Below are 25,910 nucleotides of genomic sequence, written 5' to 3' on the forward strand. Positions count from 1 at the left end.
TGTAACTACTCTTTTGGTCTTTTGGATGCTTTACAAAAATGTATTGGGCGAGCCTCATCATTTCAACACATCGCAGAGGAGTTCCCTTGTGACTTACAACCTAGCAAGTGTCTAGGAATTGTATTTTGTCTTTAAAAAATGTACTTTGCCCTTTCTCCTTGCAGTCAGCCTGGTGGATGAAATAGTGGATGTGTGTATGATTATAGGCATGCTTTCTCCAAAGATCAACATTTGTACACACTTTGGTCACCTTTTATACATAGTGTTATTGACATTAACCAGAAAAGCCACTCTGACAGCAACATACTTTAGCACCGCCTAAAGAGTTGCTCTGCTGCACTTGCAGAGTTTCTTTAAAGCAGTGTCTGGAGGTGGGGGCGGAGAAGGATAGGGGGAATCACAAGCCTAATTGTTTTCCATCGAGTGGAATTGTCTTTGAAGTAAACTGTCCTGAAAAATAAGAAAATTCTCTTGAAGACTGAACGTGGCGCTGTAATTCTGAAAGGAGAAAATAATTAACAATTCTCTTTGTTTTTAAAAACAATATAGATTCTTGCTGTAGGATATGTACTTGGGTGAACATGTGCATGTTCTTTTGCTGGCCAGTGATTGTCCTTAAACCTAAAGAAGCAAAATGTGGTTGAGGTTAAAAGATACATTCTCAAACTTGATTATCCTAAGACAACCAGACAAGCTGTTTAGATTCAACAGCCCAGAGAATTTGACTACTCCATCATAAATATTTTGTCTATAGAATCTTTAGAACATGGGTCTCCAAACATGGCGACTTTAAGACTTGTGGACATCAACTCCCAGAATTCTCCAGGCAGCATAGCTGGTGAGGAATTCTCGGAATTGAAGTCTACAAGTCTTAAAGTTGCCAGGTTTGGAGTCTCCTGCTGTCTAAAGATCATCATTCTTCTATTTCCTGTGATTTTATCTTCTTATCTTTCCCACTGACTAGTACTCTTGACCACGAGCTCAGTGGACTTCAGTCTACAAGACCTACAGCACTTTTTCTAATAATGCAGATAATTTATTGGTTCAAGTTGTGAAGGATCACTACAATGGTCCCCTTAGTCTGTTCCATAATTCATAGAAGCATATTTATTTAAAAGATTTGTATTGCCCTCTGTCTTAGAGCATAAATATAGGAAGCTCACGACAACAATAAAATCACAAAAAGTTTAAAAAAAACAATAAAAAAGACAAAAACCCTAGTGCCATAGCAAACTTCCTGGGATACCCCCAACACCATTTACACGCTTCTATGTCAGCCCCCCCCCCAGCATCCCGGGAAGATCCAGCTCATTATTGGCTTATGAGCTGTGGTGGCGCAGTGGTTAGAATGCAGTACTGAAGTCTACTTCTGCTGCCTGCTGGCTGCTTGCAATTTGACAGTTCAAATCTCACCAGGCTTATGATTGATTCAGCCTTCCATCCTGACAAGGTCAGTAAAATGAGGACCCAGATTGTTGGGGTCAATATGCTGACTCTACAAACCTTTTAGAGAGGGCTGTAAAGCACTGTAAAGCAGTATATAAGTCCAAGTGCTATTGCTTCTGGATAGCTAAAAAGTTGGGGACCTGTAAAATTGTCAAGGGAAGAGTATGCTTTATGTGAAAGATGAAAATAGAAAGAGAAATAGTCTATGTAAATAATATTTACATTTTTACATTATTCTTTCATTGTGTTTAAGTGAATGTTTACAATATGGATATACCAATTAATTTAAACCTTCATTGTGTGAAAGAATTCCTGGTGATATTTCCTATTACACTTAGTGTGTTTGTGGTTTAGCACACTGTGTGAGCCCACTGTATTTTTGCTTTGGTTAGTTTATGATTTAGGATATTATGAGAACCCAAAATGGATTAAATCCCTTAATAATAAGCTGAAGTTTCATCTTGCAGTTTGGTTAATTAAGTAATGCCATCTTAGGTAATATCAGTGTTACAAATGTGAGTTCTGAATACGTTCTCTTCCACTTCTGATACATCCGCTCACAATCAATGTATGGATTTTGCTCCAGCAAATGCCAATATCATTATTTTGCTCACAACATAATTAAGAAAAGTCAGGATGGATGCCTAACCCTGACATATTCTGAAATGCCTGAACTCTCCCTCTCTCTCCCCCCCCTCTCTCACACACACACTGCATGTGAAATGAAATGAAACTGAGAAGTTTTATCCTTCTTTAAAAATAGGCACATGAACTATTATCATTGGTCATAGGTCTGTAATAAATACTTTTATTCTTCTTTATTTAATCAGATGCAATATATATCTCCTTTTCATGCTGTTAAAATGTATTACTTAAGCCACACAATTCAGGATTATTTCACTATGTTCCCTTGAAGAGAGTAGTTTTTTAATGACTGTGGGGTTACCCATTACAATTTCTTGTTCATTTGCTAATTGTGAGTACCTGAATTTATCTATGCTTTTTAGTTAGAAGAATTACGGAATGCATTGGATAAGACCAGGCAAGAACTGGATGCCACTAAAGCTCGCCTTGCCTCAACACAGCAGTCTCTGGGTGAGAAAGAAGCACATCTGGCCAATTTAAGACTAGAACGGAGAAAACAGTTGGAGGAGATCCTGGAAATGAAGTAAGTGCATTTATGTCTCTTGGTTTTTCATTTCAGTTTGCAACATATTCATAGCTCTTTATTTTATAGACAGAAGATTGCTTTACCAAAATGAAAATGAATTAAGCTAAATGACAGTAAGTAATAATATTGAGCTACAGAAGTTGGGTCAGAATATTTTGTTATTTACAGGTGGCAATAGAAGGAAACACTTCTTGAAAATTAGTTTGATATGCATGTATAAGCAGACTTGAAGTAAGCAAGCAGCCAAGAAGTTTTTAAGCACAATAAATAAACTAGGTTCATTTAGTGCTAAAATGGTGAGTATTATTTAATTAAAGGAAGCCATGCATTTGATATTGAGACACATTGATTCGTAGGTAAAATTCTATGCCATAATACAACATTATTTACCTGTCACAATTTATCTGAAGTTACAAAGGATGTAAAATCACTATTTATATTTCCAATAAAGTTTTTTTCCTTGTTGAATACCCACCCATATACTTTCTCATGCAAGCTTTCACTCATTGATATATGTTAGTAATCTTCTCTTGAACTTCAGTCCCACATGGACATGAGCTTGCTTCCTTTATTTCTCACTTAAGTGGAAATAAATAGTTCTGTGAAGATGATACATTATTATTAGCTTGAGTAATAGTGATAAATAAAGTCGAAAACTACAGAAATAAATAAATAAATGACATTTTTCATTTATTGATCCAATGAAAATCTAGGTATAAGTGATGCATCAAACCTATTTGATAATCATGCTATTGAAATTTCTCTTTGGCCAGGTTTAGTTACTTCTTGTAATGTTGGGTTACATGATGAGTACTATCAAATTCTTGATAGTAGGGTCAAGGGATAGGCAACTCTCAAACAATACTATTCCAAACCAGCGATGATGGTAGTTTTGATATTCTCTATTCTCTGAAAAGATGCATTTTGCCACTACATACATAATATTTTTTGGGGGGGGTTATTTTTTTTCTTTTTCCTTCAGAAATACTTATTGCATGCTTGAAAGAACTCAGTATATTCAAATAGTTGTTACATTTCTCCTTATGTGATTGTTTTATTAGATTGTGCTATATATCAATGTTCCAAAATAGCCTATCACACTATGAAGACTAAGTTCTAAAATTTGTCAAAAAGATTTTTCTTTCTTTCTTTCTTTCTTTCTTTCTTTCTTTCTTTCTTTCTTTCTTTCTTTCTTTCTTCTCCAACCACAAACTTATATTTGGAAGAATATCATGTTCCTAATGAAAAAACTATGTTACATACCAACTACGTAGTACAGTGTTGCCCTAGTTGAATTAAGAAGCAAAGACAATTGAAAAACATTTCCCCAAATTTCCAGATAATTTATAGAACCTTAGTATACTATCATTTCCATGGATTACCAAAGGGACCATGTCATAATTAGTTGGCTTTGACCCGAGTTACATAATATTGAGAGGGAAATATATTAGATAAAAGTAAAGTAAAGGTACCATCTCCTTCAAGCTCCTGGTGATATCATGAATATCCCTGTGCAGCTTTTTTTTGAGGGGGGGAGGGAACAATATGGAAATGATTTTCCACTTCCACTTTTTGGAATTATTATTATTTACTTCCTCTCTATTCTACAATACTCATATTGCCTTGAAGTCTCCCATCCAAATAATTGCCTGGCCTGATTTTGCTTACTTCTGAGCCCAGCAAGATGGGGCAAGTGTTATCACCTGCTGATGTCCATATGTAAGAGATGGAATTTTTTATAATTTCTGTCAAATTTACATGTGACATTTTGAATATATGCATATGTGAGTGTGGGCACTTGAGAAAGGAGTGTGATTATTGTACAGATGTATGTGTGTGTGTATGTATGAATAATAAATAAATTATTCTGGCTAAATCTATTTTATATCTACATTTTATAAACTATTTCAACACTAGTACTGCAAAAATTGTTTCTCTTTCTTTTATTGGTGTACTTTTATGTAGGTTATATAATCTGCAGTAAATATGCAGTGTTATTTATGTTCTCCACAAAACCTACCTTTGAAAAGTGGAACACTTGGTTGATATTTTACAACCCATGGTGTGCTTTTATTTAACGATGGGATCCATGCTGAGAGCATAGAGAGTTATATCCCAAATTAAATGCAAACAAAACAGCAGGATGTTGATACAACTGTGATTTCCATGGGAAGTAGTTAGGACGTTAATGTGCCCTTCTTGGAACTTGGGTAGAAATTCTCTGGTGACTCCAATTTCTGCTCCATAGATCTGAAAGACAACACATCTTGACTAGCTTTTTTGACACCAGGTTGCTAGCACCATAAAGATTAGAAGAATCAAAGGCTTTGTTCTTCACTAAAATGAAGAGGTTTTATTTAAAAAGAAAGAAAGAAGAGAGACAGAAAAAGAAACAAAAGCCAATAAACTTATCTATCAATAGTTTATTTAATTTAGAGCAGTGTTGTCATCAGTTTAAATGTATATGTTATGGTTAATGTCAAGCAATATTTTGCTAGTAATTTTGTGTCTGCTTATCAAACTGAAATAGTTCAATCTATTCTTAAGACATTCAGCTTTGTTTAAATTATCACAGGCATAAAGCTAGAAACTATAGCAGGTGAACCAATATGCAGGCATATGCTTTGTGTTATGTTTTCAATTTAGAACTTAATTGAGGAGTTACTATAAAAGGTAAGATAACTAGTCAAGCTAAGTCTGAAACATTCACATTTGGTAAATCAAAGCAACTGCATACCCTTCTTCATATTTCTATCTGCTGTAGATGCAACTCTGATGCAAAACAAGTGGATTCGAGAATCTTAAATCTATTTAAGTTTTACATTTCTCTGAACCTGGTGCTGCAGCTATTGGCTTAAACTAACCCCAAAACTAATACAAATTTTAGCATAATCTATGCTAAATTTCAGAATTTGGTCAAAACATGTTAAGAATGTTACCCTTCATGAAAAAATGCATTAAATATTATTTTGTGGTTTTTTTAAAAAAATAGCCGAGAACATGACAGCACAGTTATGAATGAGCACTGCAAATGTGAAACTGATGTAGATTGGAAAGAATGTGTTTTTATCCATCTCTGAGGATATTTTCTCTAAGAAAGTGGGACTTCCTCTCTCCCTTAGGCAGAATTGCTCAGTGGAGCATGATGGGAATATCCAGGAAGTCACTGCTAGTTTTGAATAAGAATACCATGTTTGAGGTGCATACATCTGGAGAACCACATGATGGCACTAAAGGGTTCTCTATCTCCTAGCTGCTGTGCCATTACCAGAGTTTTGCAACCAGATATGGAGTGGCTACTTTTGCATATTATTATGGTTCCTTGCACTTATCAGCCAAATATTCAGTGGATTTAGCATTTTTATCCACCTATTGAGTCCTTCCCAAGGACCTGGAATAGGCAGATATGGATGTTTGATGGAATTAAAGGTATTGCCACAGGATAAATCTGTGAGTCGTATTATTATTAGAAGAAGAGAGTGAAACTTTTTTCTCATCAATTTTTTGTGGGCTCCTAGAGATGTCAGTGACAGGAGCTGTGGTGGTGCAAAGGTTAGAATGCAATATTGCAGGCTAATTCAGCTTACTGCCAAGGGTTTGACTCTGAGTGGCTCAAGGTTGACTCAGCCTTCCATCCTTGTGAGGTTGGTAAAATGAGGACCCGGATTGTTGGGGGCAATAGGCTGACTCTGTAAACCTCTTAGAGAGGGCTGTAAAGCACTACGAAGCAGGATATAGCTACTGCTATTGCTATTTCTAAACAGTTCTACACACAGAGACATATTAAATATACAGGCAAATCCAATGTTGGCTTCAAATACAAGATGAAAGTCATGACTCCAAGACATCTTATATAGATTAGTGATTAAGGTGTTAAAGTAGGAATGGACAGACCCAGGTTCTGATTCAATGGAAGTTAGAAGCATGGAAATTCAATGGTGGATTTTGGCCCAGTCACTTGCAGTTCAGCCTACCTCATAGAATTGTTGCTGTGAGGCAAAATTGGAGAAGGGAGTGTTATGTGTGCCAATTTGGCTTCTCAAAGGCAGAGTATAAATCAGTTGTCCATATATCTAAATACACATACATATAACATACAGAAACACACACACACACACACACACACACACACACACACACACACACTAAAAACAAGGAAAAAGAGAAAATAATGAAATACATTAGAAATTTATATCTTTTTTCTTTTTTTCAGTGTATTTATTTTTGGGAGTGTCTGTGAGTACAAATATAAGCAGCAGATTTAGAATTATTTATTTCTATAGATAATTCTCTCTCTCCCTCCTTCCCTCTTTCTCTGTCTCTCTGTCTGTCTCTGTCTGTCTGTCTGTCTCTCTCTCTCACACATACACAGGAATGAATGTATTGTTTTAGAAAGATATTCCAAAGCTTGTTGGTTACATGAAATCAAAATAAGTGGATTAGTAATTGATCACTTGTTTGTGCCACTATATACTATATATTTTCCTAAGGCTGATCTCAGCCAAAACTTTATATATATCATTGGAAAATGCTTTCTCAAAGTTTTATTAACTGAGAAAATAATAATGATCAAGACGATAAAATAGGATCATATTTATATTGAACTAAAGCCAGCAAGGGAATGTGTGGGCCTCCATCTCTGATTTGATAGTCAGAAGTATAAATGACTATAAAGGCATCAGGGGCGGTGAGGGAGAGGAGCATTAGAAGGAAAAAAGAAAGCCCAGCTTCTGTTTTCAGAAATTTCTCTCTCCCCTCCCCTCCAATTTTTTATTTTTTACTTTTTTTAAAAAGAGGCTGACTGAATTACCCTCTTGTCTACTGAAACTCTCTTAGTTTAATTCCCAGAGGCCTCAGTGACACCTAGGGCAGCCTGATCAACTGCAGCATTCTACATTGCTAACCTCAGCTGACAAACTGATTATGAATTTAGCAGATGTTCCAGAATAGAATGGGTCTGTTTTCTCCTTATTTAAAAAGCAAATATGCTTAAAACAATACAATTTTACTGTGAAAAATGAAGATCTCTCCAGTGGGACCTGATCCACATATATAAGTCAGAGTAGCCGAATAAGCTAATTCATTTTAACAGAAACTAAATTATCACCTCGGGTATGTGTATGCCTATTTACATATAGCATGGAGAAATGATGCAAGCTTTGGAATGCTTTATTCTGATTTTTTCTTCTTCTTTTTCTGATATTGTTTGCCAAATACAAATCTAGAATGATCTAGATGTGTCTAAATAGAAGGAAGTCACCCTCGACATTCTCAACAGCAGGAAGGTCCTAGAATCACACCATCTTTTTGCTTGCCTGAGCAGTGGCATTAACAAAGATTATATAAATAGTGGGCGCAATCCAGCTAAAGTTAATAGTGATGAAAAAACATGAAGTCAGCATTTCAGTCAAAATTTGAACCAGCTAATACAGAATAACATCCTCAGTCCTGTTTGCTTTATGAAAAACAAGTTTTAAAGAATGGATTTACTCATACTTATTTATTTATTTAGTTATATGCCACCTTTGTTATTTTTATGACTAACTCAAAATGATGAACATACTTAATACTCCTATGATAGCAGTATTCCAGTATTTGAGGAACTGCAGCAAGGAAGCGGGGGGTCAATTTATTTTCAAAAGCACCAGAAGGCAAGATGAGAAGCAATTGATGGAAACTAATCAAGGAAAGAAGCAACCTGGAATTAGGGAGAAACTTCATAACAGTGGGAACAAATAATGATTAGAATGCCTTCCCTTCAGAAGTTGTAGGTGCTTCATTACTGGTTTTTAAGAAAAGACAGGACAGCCACCTGTCTGAAATAGTATAGGGTGCTTGAGCAAGGAGTTGGACTAGAAGACCTCTAAGTTCCCTTCCAATTCTATTCTGATTAATTGATCCTTCATCCCCTACTAGTACAACAATCCTTAGAAGTAAATTGGGTTGAGAGAGAATGACCCAAAGTCACCCAGCCACATTTTGTGGCTAAAGTAGGACTAGAACTGACAGTCTCCCAGTTGATACCTGATGCTTTAACCACTAGGCCAAACTAGCATATCTTACTTGCTGTCAGAGATATTGGCTTTTACATACAGCCTTCTTTTTAAATTAGTCAAGATTTATTGGTAAATTATTTATTTGTTGAATTTATATCCTGCCTTTCCTCCAGCAGCTCAAGACAGCATATTCAGTATTCATTTTCCATTTTTACCCTAGCAATCCTGTGAGATGAACTGGGCATAATATAATTTTACCCCTTTCCCTTTTGTTTTAAAGAAACATGTACACTCATCTCTCAGATTGAAATAATTTGTGTGTCTTATACACTAGAATTACATTTGTTTTGATTTGTATTGTAAGAAAACTGGCTGACCAGCTAATAAGGACCGAATTCAAAAAGACTTTTGTCAACTCATATTACCAATATCAAATACTATATATGCAACCTTCAAATAATCATTTACAGCTTACTGTATATCCTACACTGTTGTAGGAGATGACCAGGTTGAATCTGAGTGAAGGATCAAGCACATTATCAGTCCCAAATCCCTTCATGCCCACAAGAGATCTAAGACCAGCCCATCTTGAATTCCATAGACCTTTACCTACCACAGATTTGCTTTGACCTTTAGTAGTTCAGATTCTTGTAGAGAGCTGGAATTTGCAATAAATCTTTATATTGATTTGAACTGCCTGAATTTCCTGATATCCCCACACTTGACAACTGTCTATGCCAGAGACATAAGAAACCAGGGAAGTTTGGTATCATTAACCACTTAGAATTGGTCTGATAAATTCATACTCTGAGTTCACTTATTTGGCATTCAACCCTATCATATGAACTGTCAGCTCAGATTTCCATTAATCAGGTTTTCATACTGGAGGCAAATACAAAGCCTGCACTGATTGTTATGAACCAGAATTGCATCTGTGTCCCTTTTACATTATGATTCTAAATAAAACATGGAAATTAAAGCTCAGTAAGTGGGATTGCGATCCCAGCTTCATATTCATACATACGGAGAGGTTTTATTTAGTCTAACTAATGTAAAATAGTGGTATATAAAATAAAAGTGATTTTAATTGTTGGATTTAGAAAGCTCCAGTGGCAATATGATCTATAATTGACAAGCCCACTAGCACTTAAGAATAATGTAATCATTACTACATTAGAAATGCAACTTTATACTGCCAACATAAAAGGATTTATTGTATGTAAATTTTGACAGAGAACTGACTAAAACTAAAAATGGCTCTATGAAATTTGTTCAGTTCATATTGATGCTGATGACTTATAAATGTTTACCTTATGATTTATTATTATTCAAACTTTGCAGATGCTTTGTCATCAGGCAAACATAGCCATGTCTTAGGAAGAGAAAAAAATGAGGAAGAGAGAGAGTGAATGGATAGGGAAAAGGAACAAAACCAGTCCGATTCTAGAGAGAGGCCTCTTTATAGACCATCTGAATCCACTTACATGTAAATTACTTGTCTCTATGAATTAAGGTGAAGGTTATGAAAGAACTGCTTTTCTATGTTTACTGTAGGATTTTTGACAGTCTCTTTCCTCTTTCAAGTAAATTTGGCTTAAGTCCATAGTCAGTACAGTTTTAAGTAAACTCCTCTTTTGTTACGTTAACAAGGTTATAACATCACGGAGGCAGATTTCCAGGCGCATGAATTGAGACCTAAGAATGCTGGCTAAGAGGGATAATTAAAACCTTAGGGTGGGAGAGTTTAAAATATCAAGTAAAATTGGATAAAAGACTAATTGTCCACAGCAACATAATGCACATTTCTAAATACCTGTGAAAAGAAGTAAATAGTAGTAGCCTTTGTAATGCTCATTCAAGCATTTCAAATAGATTGAAGTGACTATCCTTTGGGCCACAGATTGTTTTTTTAGAAAAGAAAAAAGCCTAAGGTTATATTTGTTTTAGGACTCAGTAATTTATATATATTTCATATTTTTAATTTAAATCCGGATTCATGAAACCATTCGATATTTTATGTTGCAGGAGGGTAAGTCTAAGATAGAGGTAAGAATAAAAGAAAACTGGTTGCTTCATGCTTTGTCAATTTTTCTCCTCATAACTTAAACATGGGGAGGGGAGGGGTTACATACTTTTGTTGACCTTCTAGAAGATGACATACAGTCAGGCAAGATGATGCATTACTGCAGTTTAAAAAACACACACTAGAATGAGTTGTAATGGCAGCTTGTACTGTGAAAGCCCATTTGTTATTCATTAAGAAAGCCAGAGTGAGGTTACGGGGCTGGTCTCATAGTGGGCTTTGAAACTTAAGGTCACTCTACTCTTAATATTTTAGTAGCATGGACAGCTATTCATTCTTTGGCATTTGTACACATTTCAGTAGTTTATAAGTATCATTTCAATTCAGAACAATTATAAAAAAATATTACCATTTGTTTAGGAGGGTTTTAAAAATACAATAACACAACACTCAAATTAATGAACAGTATTTCTTACCACTGCATGTCTGTCTATTGGATAAAGGTAAAAGTAAAGGTTTCCCTTGCACATATGTGTTAGTCATTCTCGACTCTAGGGGATGGTGCTTATCTCCGTTTCAAAGAGCCAACACTGTCCAAAGGCATCTCCATGGTTGGCAGGACTAAATGCCGAGGGCACACAAAACACTGTTCCCTTCCCACCAAAGGTGCTTCCTATTTTTCTACTTGCATTTTTACATGGTTTTGAACTGATAGGTTGGCAGAAGCTGGGACAAGTAATAAGAACTCACTCCATTACGTAGCACTAGGGATTTGAACCGCCAAACTGCCGACCTTTCTGATCAACAAGCTCAGTGTCTTAGCCACTGCGCCACTGTGTCCCAGATAGACATATATTAAGCCCACATGCATATATATCTATACAGTAACAACTATTTTTTCCTATAAGAAGCCACACTTGAAAAGAGGAAAGTGTGGGAATATAATAGCATTCCAGATCCTTCCCAAACATTTAGTGCACCAAAAATGAGAAAAAGAATTTTTAGAGTGTGTAAAGAATATGGTTATTTAAAAGGAATTTAAATTTTAGGGAGTAATAAACATTAAGGGGAACATGCTTCTTATCCTGTCCACTTATTGTATGGAGATAAATTCTCATGACATCACATTTTAAGATATGGGATAATATTGGATCATGGGTTTATATGAACCAGTCAATGGGGCAGAGCCCAATAGTGTTTCTTTCCCTTTCTTTCCCACCACTACTCCTAAAAGCTGCAAGATCACTCCTCGTTATTTCTATGGCAACCTGTGTTTGTTTTAAATAGGTATTTGTATACTTTAACTATCATTGCATAGGTTGCTTTAGATGGAAGTAGCCTACAGTTTTTGTAAAGAAATAATAAGTTAAGTAGATGTTATTAATGGTTATGAATTTAGCATACAGTTTAGGTGTGAGTCAAGAACTTATAATTTATTTCTATTTAAACATAACACTCCTTTGAAGTACTGTGCAAACATAATTTCAGTTCTGACCAGCTAAAACTGACCTAGGTTAAAGCTGGATAGGAGAAAGAAGTTGAGCTGCATATAGTGCTTCGATCACAAATGAATGGGAAAAAGTTCAAATAAAGCATAAGTATAGATTTTTTTGTTACCGCAGAATATGCAGTAATTAATTCAATAATTGAATGAAATCAGTTATTCATTGGGGAAATACTGACAAAATTCCAGGATGGAATGGCATTTGTGCTGGAAGAGGTAAAATTATTTTTTTTTTTAAAGCAAGTTATTGTTTCCATAAAGGGGAACAAAAAACCCAGTCCTTTTTTCTGAAACTATTTGGAATTATTTTGCTCCATAGTATTAAAAAAAAAAAAGCAGAAGTAAAGAGTAAATACAAAATTTTATTGCATGTAATAAATAGTGATTGCCTACTTGAGGGATGATTTTATTAACACAACATTGTGTTTCTATCCAAAAGCATAGTTAGGGTATAAATGGTAATGCTACACTTTTTGTTCCTTAATTAGTTACTTAATTTTTATATAACACTTTGCCGTCCTTTGATAATAATATCAACATTAAAAATGAGTTTGCAATTATAGAAAAAACACAGAACAATAAAATAGCATTTTGGTAACAAGAGAAGGATAGTGTAAAATAATATGAATTGATACTTAATTTTTTTAACTGATGTCAGTAGCAAAGTTAGTTTCCTAGTGAAAGATCTTTTGGATGACTATTGGAAGAAGTGAAAGTAGAGAAATAAAGTAATGCTAGAGTTTTTGATTTTAAAGAAAACTCAAATTGAGAATGTTCAACCTTACTAAAGGACTTTAATCAATCAATCGAGATTTATTTAAGACTCAAGACCAAATACACTCCAAAAACTCAAAGAAACTATTTAAAAAATGGGAATATGAGTGCAAGTTGAGGAGGAATTCCTAATACAAGATATACTAAATGAAAAGTTCCAAATAATTCCAATTTAGGGAAAAATTGACACTCATAGAATTGTGGAGTTGGAAGGATTCATCTAGTCCAACCTTTTGCAATGTGCAGGAAAACCAATTCAACCATCCTTGACAGGTGAGTGTCCAGAGATGGAGAATGCACAAGAGGTAGACTGTTCAACCATTGTACAGTTTGTATTGCAAGAAAGTTTTCAGATTTTTAAACAAAAACTATATAGGTATTATTTAGTACTCTTATTTATATGGCTAATGTAAGTAGAAACCAATGTACTTTCACAAAATGTTTAGGGAAGAGGATTGAGAGGAAAGCAGATATAGAAATGGAAAAAGGACAAGGTTAGAAATGAAAAGTTAGTCTGAAATTGTAGCGTGAATGCTGGAAAAATGAAATTCCAAAAGAAGCTGAAATTAACAAAAAATTCTTCTTATTCCTCTTCCTCTTCCTCCTCCTCCTCCTCCTCTTCCTCCTCCTCCTCCTCCTCCTCCTCCTCCTTCTCTTTTTCTTCTTCTTCCCCTCCCTCCCTCCTCCTCCTCCTCCTTATTCCTACTTCCTATTTCCTACTTCTCTTTTACAACTTTGGATGTTAAGGGAGATGCAAAGAATGCTAGTAATAACAAAAAGGGTTTCCCTAAATAATTTCAGAGGAGATGAAATAAAAGAATTAACCAGAGGTGGGTTCCTGCCAGTTCTAACCTCTTCCTATAGAAGAGGTTCCACAAATCTACCATGCCGTTTAGAACCATTCCAACTGCCTCCCCCTGCCCGTCCGCACCATGCTTGCCCTGCCCACTGCTCACTGATTGGCTGGCTCACCAACTGCCACGCCCACCTCTAAGTGTCCTATCTAAACCTTAATGTCTTAAAGCTGTCAAGTTTGAATGTCCCTGGGGTTTTTTTTTCTAAAGGGTTAGGGGTGCAAGGGTCTTGTAACTTGACAGCTTTAAGACTTGCACACTTCAGTGCTAGAGTTCCTGAGCCAACATGACTGGAGGAGGAATTCTGGGAGTTGAAGTCCACAAGTCTTAAAGCTGTCAAGTTTGACCACCCCTGGGGTTTTTTTCTAAAGGGTTAGTGGTGCAAGGGTCTTGTAACTTGACAGCTTTAAGACTTGCACACTCAATATCAGAGTTTCTGAGCCAACATTTTGGTTGCTAAGCAAGTGCGTTATTAAGTGAGTTTCACCACATTTTACAAGTTGGCCATGCCTACCCAGTCACATGACTGCCAAGCCACTCCCACTCGGTCACATGCCTGGCAAGCCACTCCCACCCAGTCACATGCCTGGCAAGCCACTCCCACAAAGTAGCCCACACCTACAGAAGAGGTTCTAAAAAATTTTGAAACCCACCACTGGAATTAACATACCAGTCACTGAAAATGTAACAATGCTAATAAATCTCATATTAGATCAGGCAATTTCCTTGCTAGATTGGAATGCTGCCACATTGTATATATTAACTTCAATGACATTAAACAAGGTACTTCATAGCATCTGATTAGCAAACAAATATGGGTGGATGGCATGCCAATTAAATATATTTATAGTTGTTTTAAAGTCATACCCAATGTGTGCTCATCAATTGTTCCTTGTCATACTTGAGAGAAGTGTACAGGGGCATTTACACTGAATAATGTATTGCTCCAATTCTGTATGATGGATGTTGGCTGTCTGTTTTTTTCAGACTTTCATTATCCAACCTGATAACATCCTCAGTGCTACAAAGGAGTGAAATTTGTTCTCTGTTTATATACCAATTTCAATTATATAGTAGACCTAAATTGCTCTAAACTGATGGGGAGAGTTGGATGTCCAAATTAGCAATACATCCATTAGAATTATTGTAAATGATAACCAAAGTCAGTTTTTCCAGAAAATATAATAAAATGATCATTTGTGCTGATTTTTTTTTTTTACCGTTGGTTGTTTAGATTTGGTGTAGACGTTCTCCAGATGTTCTTCAAATGAATTTTCTTGTTACTTAATGGCATTGGCAGGTATAAAACAATGGGCAGAAGCAGACATTACACAGCAATGTTAGTATTTTGCCTGGAAAAGCCTACATATTCTGTATATAGTTTTTAATAGTGTGGTCTCATTCAGGTATTGGAAGTGTCTTCATACTATGCCAATCCTATTTTATGAAAGTTTACTCACCTGAGGTTCAAAAACCAACTCTTGGTTTTCAGGAATAAAATAAAGACTCTCTAAGACTTTTATTAGTTTCAGTTAGTTGTAAATGAATCAAATTGTTCTAGGGTGATATTTTAAGTAAATAGCTTTTGATGTTAGGCATGGTTAGCTGTTGGCAAATGAGAAGGACAAAACTATCTTTCAAATAGTTACTTTTTTCCCTTTTTTGCTACTGAGAAGCAGAGAAAAATGGCAAGTTCCAAAGGAACATAGGGAATCTGTCAGAAAACAAAGCCAGCCTTTGTAAATCTAGTTCAGGATTATGTGCACTGATTGGTAGCAGTTTTCTAATATTTCCCACAAAATTCTCTATGTCCTGCTCTACCACAGATATAGCAAGAGCTGTTTTATTCTATATGTGTGTTTTTATATACATTCTGCTATTAGATGAATGGGTGATATGAGTCTTAACATTCCCATTAGCTTATTTATAGAAATGCTTCATAAAAAGAATATTCAACAGCTTTGTAAAAACTCTATAATTATATCTAATATATTTAGAAATCTGTAGGTAGATTTTAACAGCATGATCGGATTTTCCAAGCATAGGTGGGTGCAATCAATTTGACTGATGTTCAAATTTTGCGATATTTAGCAGTATAGTAATCTGTGTATCCAGTGGATAGTCAGTCATTTAATATTGCACTGAGTAAATATTGAATTATTTAATCATCATAAACTATCATCTGCAGTGATGATCACTAAGATTATTTTAACTGTGAAAATGTCAGCAGAACTTCAAGGTATCCTTGATACAAATGTCTCCTCAAGACACTGTTTCTCAACCTTGCTAAGTTTAAAGTATATGTACTTCAACTTTCCAAATTCAGAAGTTAGTTCTAGGAAGAGAGCTAATATATTAAAGAAATCTTAGAACACATTAAAGTATATTCACAAATTTGGAATTTCTATGTTTGTGAAGCACATTGAATCAATGATGCCTAGAATGTGGCACAAAAGATGGTTATGTGTTAGAAATATACTTCTGTACCAGATAACAGATACAATAGCTAGTTGGACCTTATGTGTTGATTCTTAGTCTTTGAACTGCCTCTTTATCAGACAAAGGAAAGATAGGATAATATGAGATCACATTTGGTCAAGGTTCAGTCTGTTGCTTCAAAACTGAGTTGTATTAACTTTCATATAGCTACAAATTGTTGTCTTTTTTCTCTTTTTTGTTATTCTATATTTAAATTTCTTTTGCTTGCTGTTGTATATCTATTAGTGTAGTACAGATAATCCTTGACTTTCAACCCTTTGTTTAGTGACCATATGAAGATGTAACACCACTGAATAAAGTGACTTACAATAGGTTCTCACAGTTATGACCCAGGCAGCATCCCCAGCGCCATGTGATCAATATTGGAGTGCTTGATAACCCACATGTATTTACAACCATTGGAGCATCCTAGAGTCATTTGTGATCTTTCCAGCCAACTTCCAACAAGCAAAGTCAATGAGGGTAGTTGGATTTGCTGAATGACACTATGATTCATTTACAATCAGTGGTGGGTTTCAAATAATTTAACAACCAGTTCTCTGCCCTAATGATTTATTCCAACAACCAGTTCACCAAACTGCTCAGAAACTTAACAACCTGTTCTCCTGAAGTGGTGCAAACTGGCTGAATACCACCACTGCTTACAATTGCAGTGATTTGCTTAACAACCACAACAAAAAAAGGTTGTAAAATTGGATGTGACTCTCTTCCAGATTGTTGGGAACAATATGCTGATTCTGTAAACCGCTTAGAGAGTACTTTAAAAAGCACTATAAGGCGGTATATAAGTTTAGGTGCTATTGCTATTAACAATTTTAAGTGCATAGCAGTGGGAATTCTGGTTTCAGCTGTGGTTGTAAATTGAGCATTACCTGTAAAAGACAAAAAGAAATAGAATAACTAACCTCGTGGAATGGCAGAAAAAGTTTAAACCAATGTTTCAAATGTTTTTATTTGATTGTTTCAGATAAACTGTCTCTCTGTATGCTTGTATTTAAAGGACTCTGTATATGTGTATTCATACATACTGTATATACCTCTGTGCATGTCTCTCTGTATATCTATAGACCCAGACACACATTTTTACATTCTGAAAGTTTCAGAGATCATTATGGAGATGTAATCAGAGATGAGTGATTAAACATATCAGGATATGTTCTTCTGGCAGATGTTCAAACAACCCAAGAACTGGGAAAATGAGAAAAGTACAATGAAATGCAAAGTATTTAAAGACAATTCAGTATCAACATAATTCACAATTTCTACTTTATCATATCCTGAACATTATCTCTGTGCCTGTCATGAGCTCAAAATACCCATTTGAAAAGCCAAGTCTCAGGAGGTGGTGAATGGGGGTGGCCAAGAGGTCAAGAGCTATCAGCCCCAGATTCTACATGCCAAAGTTCTCCCTTTATCCAAGCTGCTGGAAATGTGAGATCTGACTTTGAACTCGATGGTAATTCTAGATGCTGAACTGTTAAGAGGTCAAACAAGCTGACAGATTTCATTGAAGACAAGCTTCTGATTAAATGGACTTAGCGGTAAGGAGCTACATTCATGTCACAGTTGGGCAAAGACAGATGTGCAAATGAGCGATCAAATTTAACAGCAGATCCTGTAAAGAGCTAGCTAATCTGCCAGAAGAGTGTCTGTCTCTTTTCTTAAGACAAGTATATCAGCTCATAAAAACACAATTGAACATAACAGCAGAAAAAGCCGAGGGATCCTCTCTTCACAAGTGAAGCTCCAGAGGCATATTTCCTTTGGTACTGTATCCTTTTCTGACCACTCTGTAGGAAGTCCTCATCAACAAAAGTTCATAGGAAGCAAATGGTATCCTGCTGTATAGCTTACTCACCTTCTCGATTAGGAAAAGTGATTATTTGTGTTGAATAGCTGCATACTTTTCCCAAAGGAGGAAACATGTGACTGAGGAACATTCAGCAGAAGGGTTAAAATTTCGTTATTCATTTTTCTCATTCTTCTGTGCTCCGTCCTCCATGCTCCAGGTTTCACTCCAAGTTCATCAATGCGCCTTCCTAACAATACATTTGTTTGTGAATTTTACTGGATAGTCAAAGGAAAAGATGATTATGTAAATGGAATCTGTCATCTGTCATCTTCTTTATAAGCTAACAAGGCAGCCATGGTACTATGTGAAAGTGGGATTGCATGGATTGCGGTAATGATGGTAATAGTAAAAATGCACAACTTGTTGGCTACTGCTTAAATAATAGCATATCTAAGTCACTAATATCCCGGTTTATATGCTGAGAAAGTATTAATGGGATTAAGGAAATGAAATTCCTATAAATAAATAAGAAAAGACCTCACTGAACTCCTAAAACAGTGGTTCCCAAACTTGGCAACTTTAAGACTTGTGGACTTCAACTCCCAGAATTCTCGAGGCAGCTCTGCTGGCTGGAGAATTCTGGGAGTTGAAGTCCACAAGTCTTAAAAGTTGCCAAGTTTGGGAACCACTGTCCTAAAACATGCATAGGAAAAACTATTCTGGATTAAGCAGCTGGTGGCTAACTCACATCTATAACAAGATGAAGAGTGTTTACAACAGAGGAAGGAAGGAAGGAAACTGAACCTCAAATTGCACAAAATAATTTATGCTCAAACATAATCAGAAGAGAGAAGTTCTTACTTACTCTGTTCCAAATAGTTTTTCAGACACCCTCCCCAAGAAGGATAAACCACAGAGTTCAATAACTCCCAAAATGACATCCTGGTAGGTAGCTATGCAGTAGGCAGGCTTGAATTGCAGCTTGGCTTGGCAGGAAGTTAAGTTTTGTCATTCTTTTCCTTACCACCAATGACGGAATGAGAGGTCTCCAATATGGGGGGATTATTGCTTTCAGCACAATCCATAAGAAAAATCATAGATTTTGGATGTATGTTGATGGAGATTCTCAGTCATTCAGATAGAGTTGTCTGGAAGTTGAGTCATGGCAACCTGGACTTTAAAACAATAACAACAACATTTTGCTGTTTATCAGTGGTAGTGCAATGGTTAGAATACATTTTGATCCTGATCTGCTTAAGGTTGATTCAGCCTTCCATCCTTCCAAGGTCAGTAAAATGAGGACCCAGATTGTTGGGGCAATATGCTGACTCTGTAAATTCTTAGAGGAGGCTGGAAAGTACTGTCTAAGTGGTATTAAAGATTGCACTTCAAAAGTAGCTTCTTCAATCTGAGCAAGTTGGTTAGGGAGATTCCATATATGTCCTCCAAGGTGGTTTCATTTCTCACCTAATTAAATAAGGTCATTACTAGTAAGTGAGTAATGAGTAGGATCCCCTAGCCAACTTGCTCAGACTGAAGAAGCTACTTGGATAAGCAGCAAAACATTTTGAAACAAACAAACAGAAATGTCCAGTTGCCATGACTCAATTTTCAGACATGCTAGATGTAGTGACACAGATGAAAGATGGGATGTCACCACTCTTCTTGATGTCCTCTTCTTACCCAGGATAAGAAAGACATACTGGTCTTGCTCTCCCTATGCCTCTCAACCCTTGGGACCCCATAGCAGTGTTTCTCAACCTCAGCACCTGTAAGATTCAAGGACTTCCAAGTCTCAGAATTCCCCAGCCAGGACACACTCTGCTATAGCATTGAGGTGTACAATGAGAGGCATTCATCTTTTTTCCTTACCTTCCATAAAAAAATGACTAATCTTACAAGACATGAATTAAATTTTTAAAAAGCATTTTTTTTAAAAAAAAGAAATTTAATCTAGAAGTTTTAAATGTCAAAATGCAAATACTCAGGATTAAGGTGGAGGAAACCCTTTCCAGAGCTGTTCTTCAGCAAAGATGGAAGGACTTGAGCCATTTGACTTTATAAGAGACCCACAGCATGCCACAACCCTTGTGAATATGTAGACCCCGTGGTTGTGTTGAGGTAATGTATATTCAGAATGCCTGGATTGTAGCTTCCATGCAGCTAAGGGCTTGCACTACTGTGACCATAGTTGAGATTTGCACACTGGATCGTATTAACTTTCTGTCTCCTATTGCATCTAATCTGATATTTCTGGAACATTCACAGTATGGGCATAAAACAATGTACCAGAAGACATAAAATTTAAAACTAAGGGATTTATATTTTTATAATAGTCATTTCACTGCTTCTCCATTGTAGAACCACAATCTTTTAGAGCATATTTGAAAGACATAAAGCAATGGAGCTGTGCAACAGGCTTGTGCTGTTTATTCTTTTGACAGAGACACACTGTGAGCCACAATCCGGTGCTTTAAGAATCTTGAAATTAATCAACACTTTTGATGTATTTATATGCTGGGAAGTTTTGTTGCTGCAGGGTCTGTAATAAAATTACATACCATTATATGGGGGAAGACTTTGCATTTCATCGCTTGGCCTCCCTTTTTGCCCTCCTGAAACACCAATGTCTATATTAAGGTTGTTCCAACTTTATGTCTTTTTCCAGATCTCTTTACTGCCCTAATAAATTTAGGGCAGTAAAGAGATTAGGGCAAATTTCTGAGATTAAGGTTGAATATCAGCTAGTGAAAATGAACCCCTGGATTTGCATTTGGTTTGTCATCCAGTTGGTCCATCATGAATCCAACCCATAAACTGGAATTCAATGATATTCTGAATTTTGTGATACAGTTTTCATGCAAAGATGTATGTGCAGTGTACTGCCTGTAAAAATGCATATTGTAGGAAATATAGACTCTGCATATCATCACAAAGAATAGATGCATTTGATCTTTGTGCCTTTTTTTGAAAAAAAAAGACAAATTGGGAAAAGTCTATAAAATTGGCACACGCAATAGGATGAAACTTGACAGATTCAATTTACTCCTTATTTCAATACAGTCACATTTCTAAAAGCAGTTAGGTTTTGTTCTTCTATGGAGTTAGTAAAAATTCACCTACTGAATTTTTGCCTGAAATACAGATGCTGAAATTTAAAAAGTATGCCAGAAAAAAACTTGTATTCTATTTAAAACCACTGCCAACTCCAACAAATGTTATAGGGTTCTCTACTTTTTCATGAAATATATATATGTATTTCTGTGAATAGTTATGTTAATAGTATTCTATTCCCCCAGACCATAGTTTTTGATGTTAAGTAATAATAAAAATTAGCAGTTAGCTAGTGCAATTCATGTTTTGGAATCCTATGAATGACAGCCAACACTTTCTACTTTTGTACAATTTGTATTGAATATTTTTGTGAAGTGTATACTTAGCATTAAATAACTATTTATGACAGTGGTAGATAATGAATCCTCCCCAGTGGTGACACTGAGCTAAAGTTGCTGGTATTAAGATATAATACAGTCTCTTGTGACACACAGAGGTGTCCTATTACCTGTTTCCCCTGCAAAACAAATTAGCTACCTGTCAGTTTTGTGCAGAGTTTATTTATGTTTGACACAATGGGGGTGGCCTGCACTTTATCATCCATCTTCTCTATTTGCATAACCTTTCAGAGCTAATGGCTGCCATCTTGACAAATTAAGCTGGTTTCCTATGTCTTTCATGGATTAAGCCCACTTGGACAAGTTGTATTTCAGCTAATTCTTGTATAGTGTTTGCTAAGTATTGTAAATAGTATAGTCATTCATTTTTTCCCCTAGATGACATGTACTCCCCAAATTATACATTTGTTAAGAATTTTTCAAATGCATTTGGCAACAACTCATATTAATAGTACTAAGATCAAGAGTGTCCATTGAATAAAAACAAGCCATTCTGATTTCAGTTTATGTTTCCTGCACTTAACAGGATAGTTTGAAATCAATCTGGTGAGGAATTATTTAGCTGCAATTTGGAATATTTTAAAAATGAGCTTTTTTCTCCTCATGACTTGTTTTTTCTTTAGATTGTTTCCGATCTTCATGTAGCCTACTTAGAATGGGTTTTCATTATGGTAAGGAAGCCATAATACTAGTCTAACGTTTTGAAAAGCAGCTTAATATTGTAAATGTTCTAAATCATGATATTCTGTACAGAAAGACCATGAAAAGCTTAAAAATAATGCAATCAGTAGAGGTATTCAGCCGGCTTGGACCTGTTCGAGCGAACCGGTAGTGGCAACTTGAGAGTGGCTGCGCACATGCGCAGAAGGTGCTCTCTCACATTTTAAATGTACAGTGAACCAGTGAAACCCACCTCTGAATGCAATTATTAAAAATAAATGCAATTCCATGCACTTTTGTATAGAGGCATGGATATTCTCCAGTTAGTAAAGAAAGTTTGAGAATAAAATATCCTAATATGTGTTTCACCCTACGTAGAAGATGTATGCTAAAATCAGCAATTCACACATCATACTACACTATGGTGTTCCAAACTACAGTTTATTAAGTAACTCATAATTAGCTGGTTTTATACAGTTAACTATAAATCATGTTTACAGACCACAGTGGCTAAATTCCCATAGTGTTAAATAAGCCAAAACTAAACAAACCTCTCTGCATCCTAAGTTTGTGTATGCACTAGACCAGTGATGGTGAACCTTTTCGACACTGAGTGCTGAAAAGGGAGTGTGTGGGCAGGGGGCAACGAGTGCCAAAAAGGGAATACTCCATGCATGCGCTAGTCGGGGCTATGACCAGGAAGATGCTGGTCCCACTGGAAAATGGAAGACCAACTCTTCCATTTCTGGCACTGCCACATGCACAAAGCTTATCTGATCGTCGCATGCACATGCATAACAGAAATCTGGAAGAGGAACGGCAATGCCCGCATGTCAGGCAACATGGCTCCACGTGCCACTTCAGGCATGCATGCTATAGGTTTGCCATCACGGCACTAGACCATGGGTTGATTATGAACAAGTGTTGATCATTGTATTTTTGACTATTTAGTCTGCATGTTTACCATATTTGTATTAGTGAAAGTATGGTGATTAGAAAAATAACCGTGGAAACAAGAATCATGTCAAGATATTGGTTCCTTGGCTAGTGAAAGTTCATTCTGTTATTAATAAAGTTTAAATTTTTACTGATAATAACTATTATTTAAAGAAAAAAAACCAAATGTTTCCCAACATAGGATGGTACATAGAATTATGTACCATTCTAACTTCACCTAGGTATTACAAATAGAAGAGTATTATACTTATCTTCTATGAAAATGCAAAGGAAGTGAGAGGAGGGAAGGATTGAGTGCATTTCTCTTTAAATCAAATTTTATGGTATTTATGAATAGGTGACTTCAAGCTAAACAAAAATTACATCATGTTCACTCCTACCTGGCACAGTCTGAGCCACAGCTGCAGGATTTCAGTTTCAAAAAATCCAGGTGGAATTGCAACAGGCATTTTCCCTCCTAAACTTCATATTATTAGAGAATCTCATGTAAGCTCCACTGGGTGACTAAAGTTAGTGAACTTTGTGCATCATATAACAAAAATTTTTGAGAGCACAAATTCATAGGAAATGGTTCATAGTTGTTTTGTACTGCAGATATTTTTTTAAGGTTTTTTTTAAAGTTTTTTTTAATATAATGTTAGGGGTATTTATGATTTGCCCCAGTTATTTAGGCAAATGATTTTCAAACTATCTTCTCATTGCCTTTTCTTCTATCAAATCTTTGTGGGTGCACCATAGAAACCTTGTGAGCATAATAGATTATGTGGGATATACAATCTAATACCCTTTAATCAGAGGATAAGGTGATTAGTATGGCTGATTGACGTGCTCTCCAGCAGCTCATTAATGAAATATGGGCATTCCTATGACCCTGCTAACTGAGGTTCAAAGGAATACGGCATTCCATGTGGCTTGTTAATTGAGACGTGATATAACCAACATTTTAAAATAAATGTTACAGTAAGAAACTGAGATTGGACAAAACGCCTTACACAGAAATCTACCTACTGAAATAATCAATATCTTGCCCACATGTTTATAATTAAAAGAAAAAAAATCACACTTGTTCTAACTTAACTAAAATTTCCTCCTGTAACTTTCTTCTCAAGGCACCTTTAAAACAATAAAATAAAGTCAGTTGATAAATAGAGAAAAAATCATGCCAGCTAAAGTGTAAGAGTACCTGTTCTATATACAAATAGTTCTTTGAAGACCTTCTAAGAGCTGATAATCAGGGGACTTGTCAAAATGAAATCAGAGATGAATTAAAGTTCTGATGAACATCTTTCTGTCAAACTGACTTTTCTTATCAGCAGTAACTTGGGATGCTTCCACTCTTGATCCTAAAACACAGTCATATGGACATGGTTGAGGATAATTCCTCAAGTAATTTGTTGCTAATATTTAAGACCCAGAGATCAAAGCTGACAGTTTACCTGGGACTTGCAAAGAATGGCAAGCATCAGTGGTAGGTTTCAATTTATTTTACTACTGGTTTGCTTGTGCGCATGCAATGTTTCTGCTCATGCGCAGAAGCGTCTGGGCAGGTGGCCGGAGCCTCCCGCTGCTGCCACTACTAGTTTGCCCAATCTGGGGCAAACCGGCAGAAACCGACCTCCGGCAAGCATGGGCATCACACAGTACAGCAACACAGGTGTATACCAGCACCTGCATTCTGTAAAATTTCCAAGTAAGCTCTAGAGCCTATCTAGAACTGCACTACTGATCTCAAGAACAAAATAAACAGCATAGCAAACTAGAGCCATAGCTGCCACTTCTTTTTCACACTACTAGTGATCATCTCAAAAGTTCGAATTTTCAGGAAAAAAAATCATCGTCTCCTGCTTCAGTTCTTACAAGCATTTTCTAGTTTACCTTTTAAGAAAGACAATTTACATGCACTGAAATTGGCTCTGCTCTCTGATCCTTCTTATTTATTTTTTGATATAGCAAAAAATTATTATCAATGGCAGTTTATTATCACTTCTGCCTCTCAGTAGTTGATAGTCCAATATTAACCTCTATAGAAAGTAGGCAATACAGGAAGTAACTCTTGAATCAATGGTGAATTAGAACCCCTTGTGAAGGCTTGTATAATGGGGGATGGAACAATTCTCCTTGAAGCATTTTCATTTTGTATGGTTCCTTATACAAAAGGATGCTCAGGAACAAAGTTGGAAGTAATCCCTGGTTACATGTTAGCATTTTGGACTTCATATAAGTAATAGGTCCAGTTCACATGTAAATAGTTTAGGCTTTCTTTCACATGGAATGCAGTATAGAAATTAACCAACTAACTTCCTAGAGAAGATGTTGGCTTCCTTTCTCCATCTATATCTGAAGGGTACTGATTATCTGAAGAAACTTCACTTAGGTGGATATGAGATTGCTTTGCCTTTTTTGAGGATGATATCTTTTTGGACCATGTAAAAGGTTAGGCTACTTGCAATGGTACCAGTCCTCCCACTCAATTTGCATCCAGAAGGTGGCACTGGAGGACTACTGTTCAACGTCTTGGTGATTGTCATATAATGTCCCTCAGGATTCTGTCTTATCCCCTGTATTATTTAATGTCAGTGTCTGCACAATACTCCTAACCATATCAGGCAAGGACCAATAACTAATTTGTTCAATGTGAGAAACTTAGTTTTAACTTCACTAAGGTTTTTTCCCCCTTTGATAACCTACCAATTTAAATAACATAGTTATTATTTTCATGAGGTTGCCAAAAACCTATCATCGAAGGTACCTAACTCTACTCTCTTTGGCATCTAATTTTTTT

The 25,910-nt window shown here is 36.0% G+C and overlaps 1 protein-coding gene across 3 annotated transcripts in view; it reads left to right on the forward strand.

The window, feature by feature from the left end:
• ERC2 (ELKS/RAB6-interacting/CAST family member 2) overlaps nt 1-25,910 on the forward strand; it is a 608,417-nt gene that overhangs the window by 361,613 nt on the left and 220,894 nt on the right. For all 3 annotated transcript variants that reach the window (XR_015695894.1, XR_015695895.1, XM_087709041.1), the window contains one exon: nt 2,454-2,614. Coding sequence is in view for 1 of the 3 variants with exons in the window: in XM_087709041.1 (XP_087565167.1) it covers nt 2,454-2,614 (161 nt within the window). In the remaining 2 variants the exon portion in view is untranslated. The remainder of the gene's footprint in view (nt 1-2,453; nt 2,615-25,910) is intronic.

The sequence above is a fragment of the Thamnophis sirtalis genome, unplaced genomic scaffold, assembly GCF_051295495.1.
Source record: "Thamnophis sirtalis isolate CommonGarterSnake01/CBP01778 unplaced genomic scaffold, rThaSir2_p1.2 scaffold_3, whole genome shotgun sequence".
Taxonomy (NCBI): domain Eukaryota; kingdom Metazoa; phylum Chordata; class Lepidosauria; order Squamata; family Natricidae; genus Thamnophis; species Thamnophis sirtalis.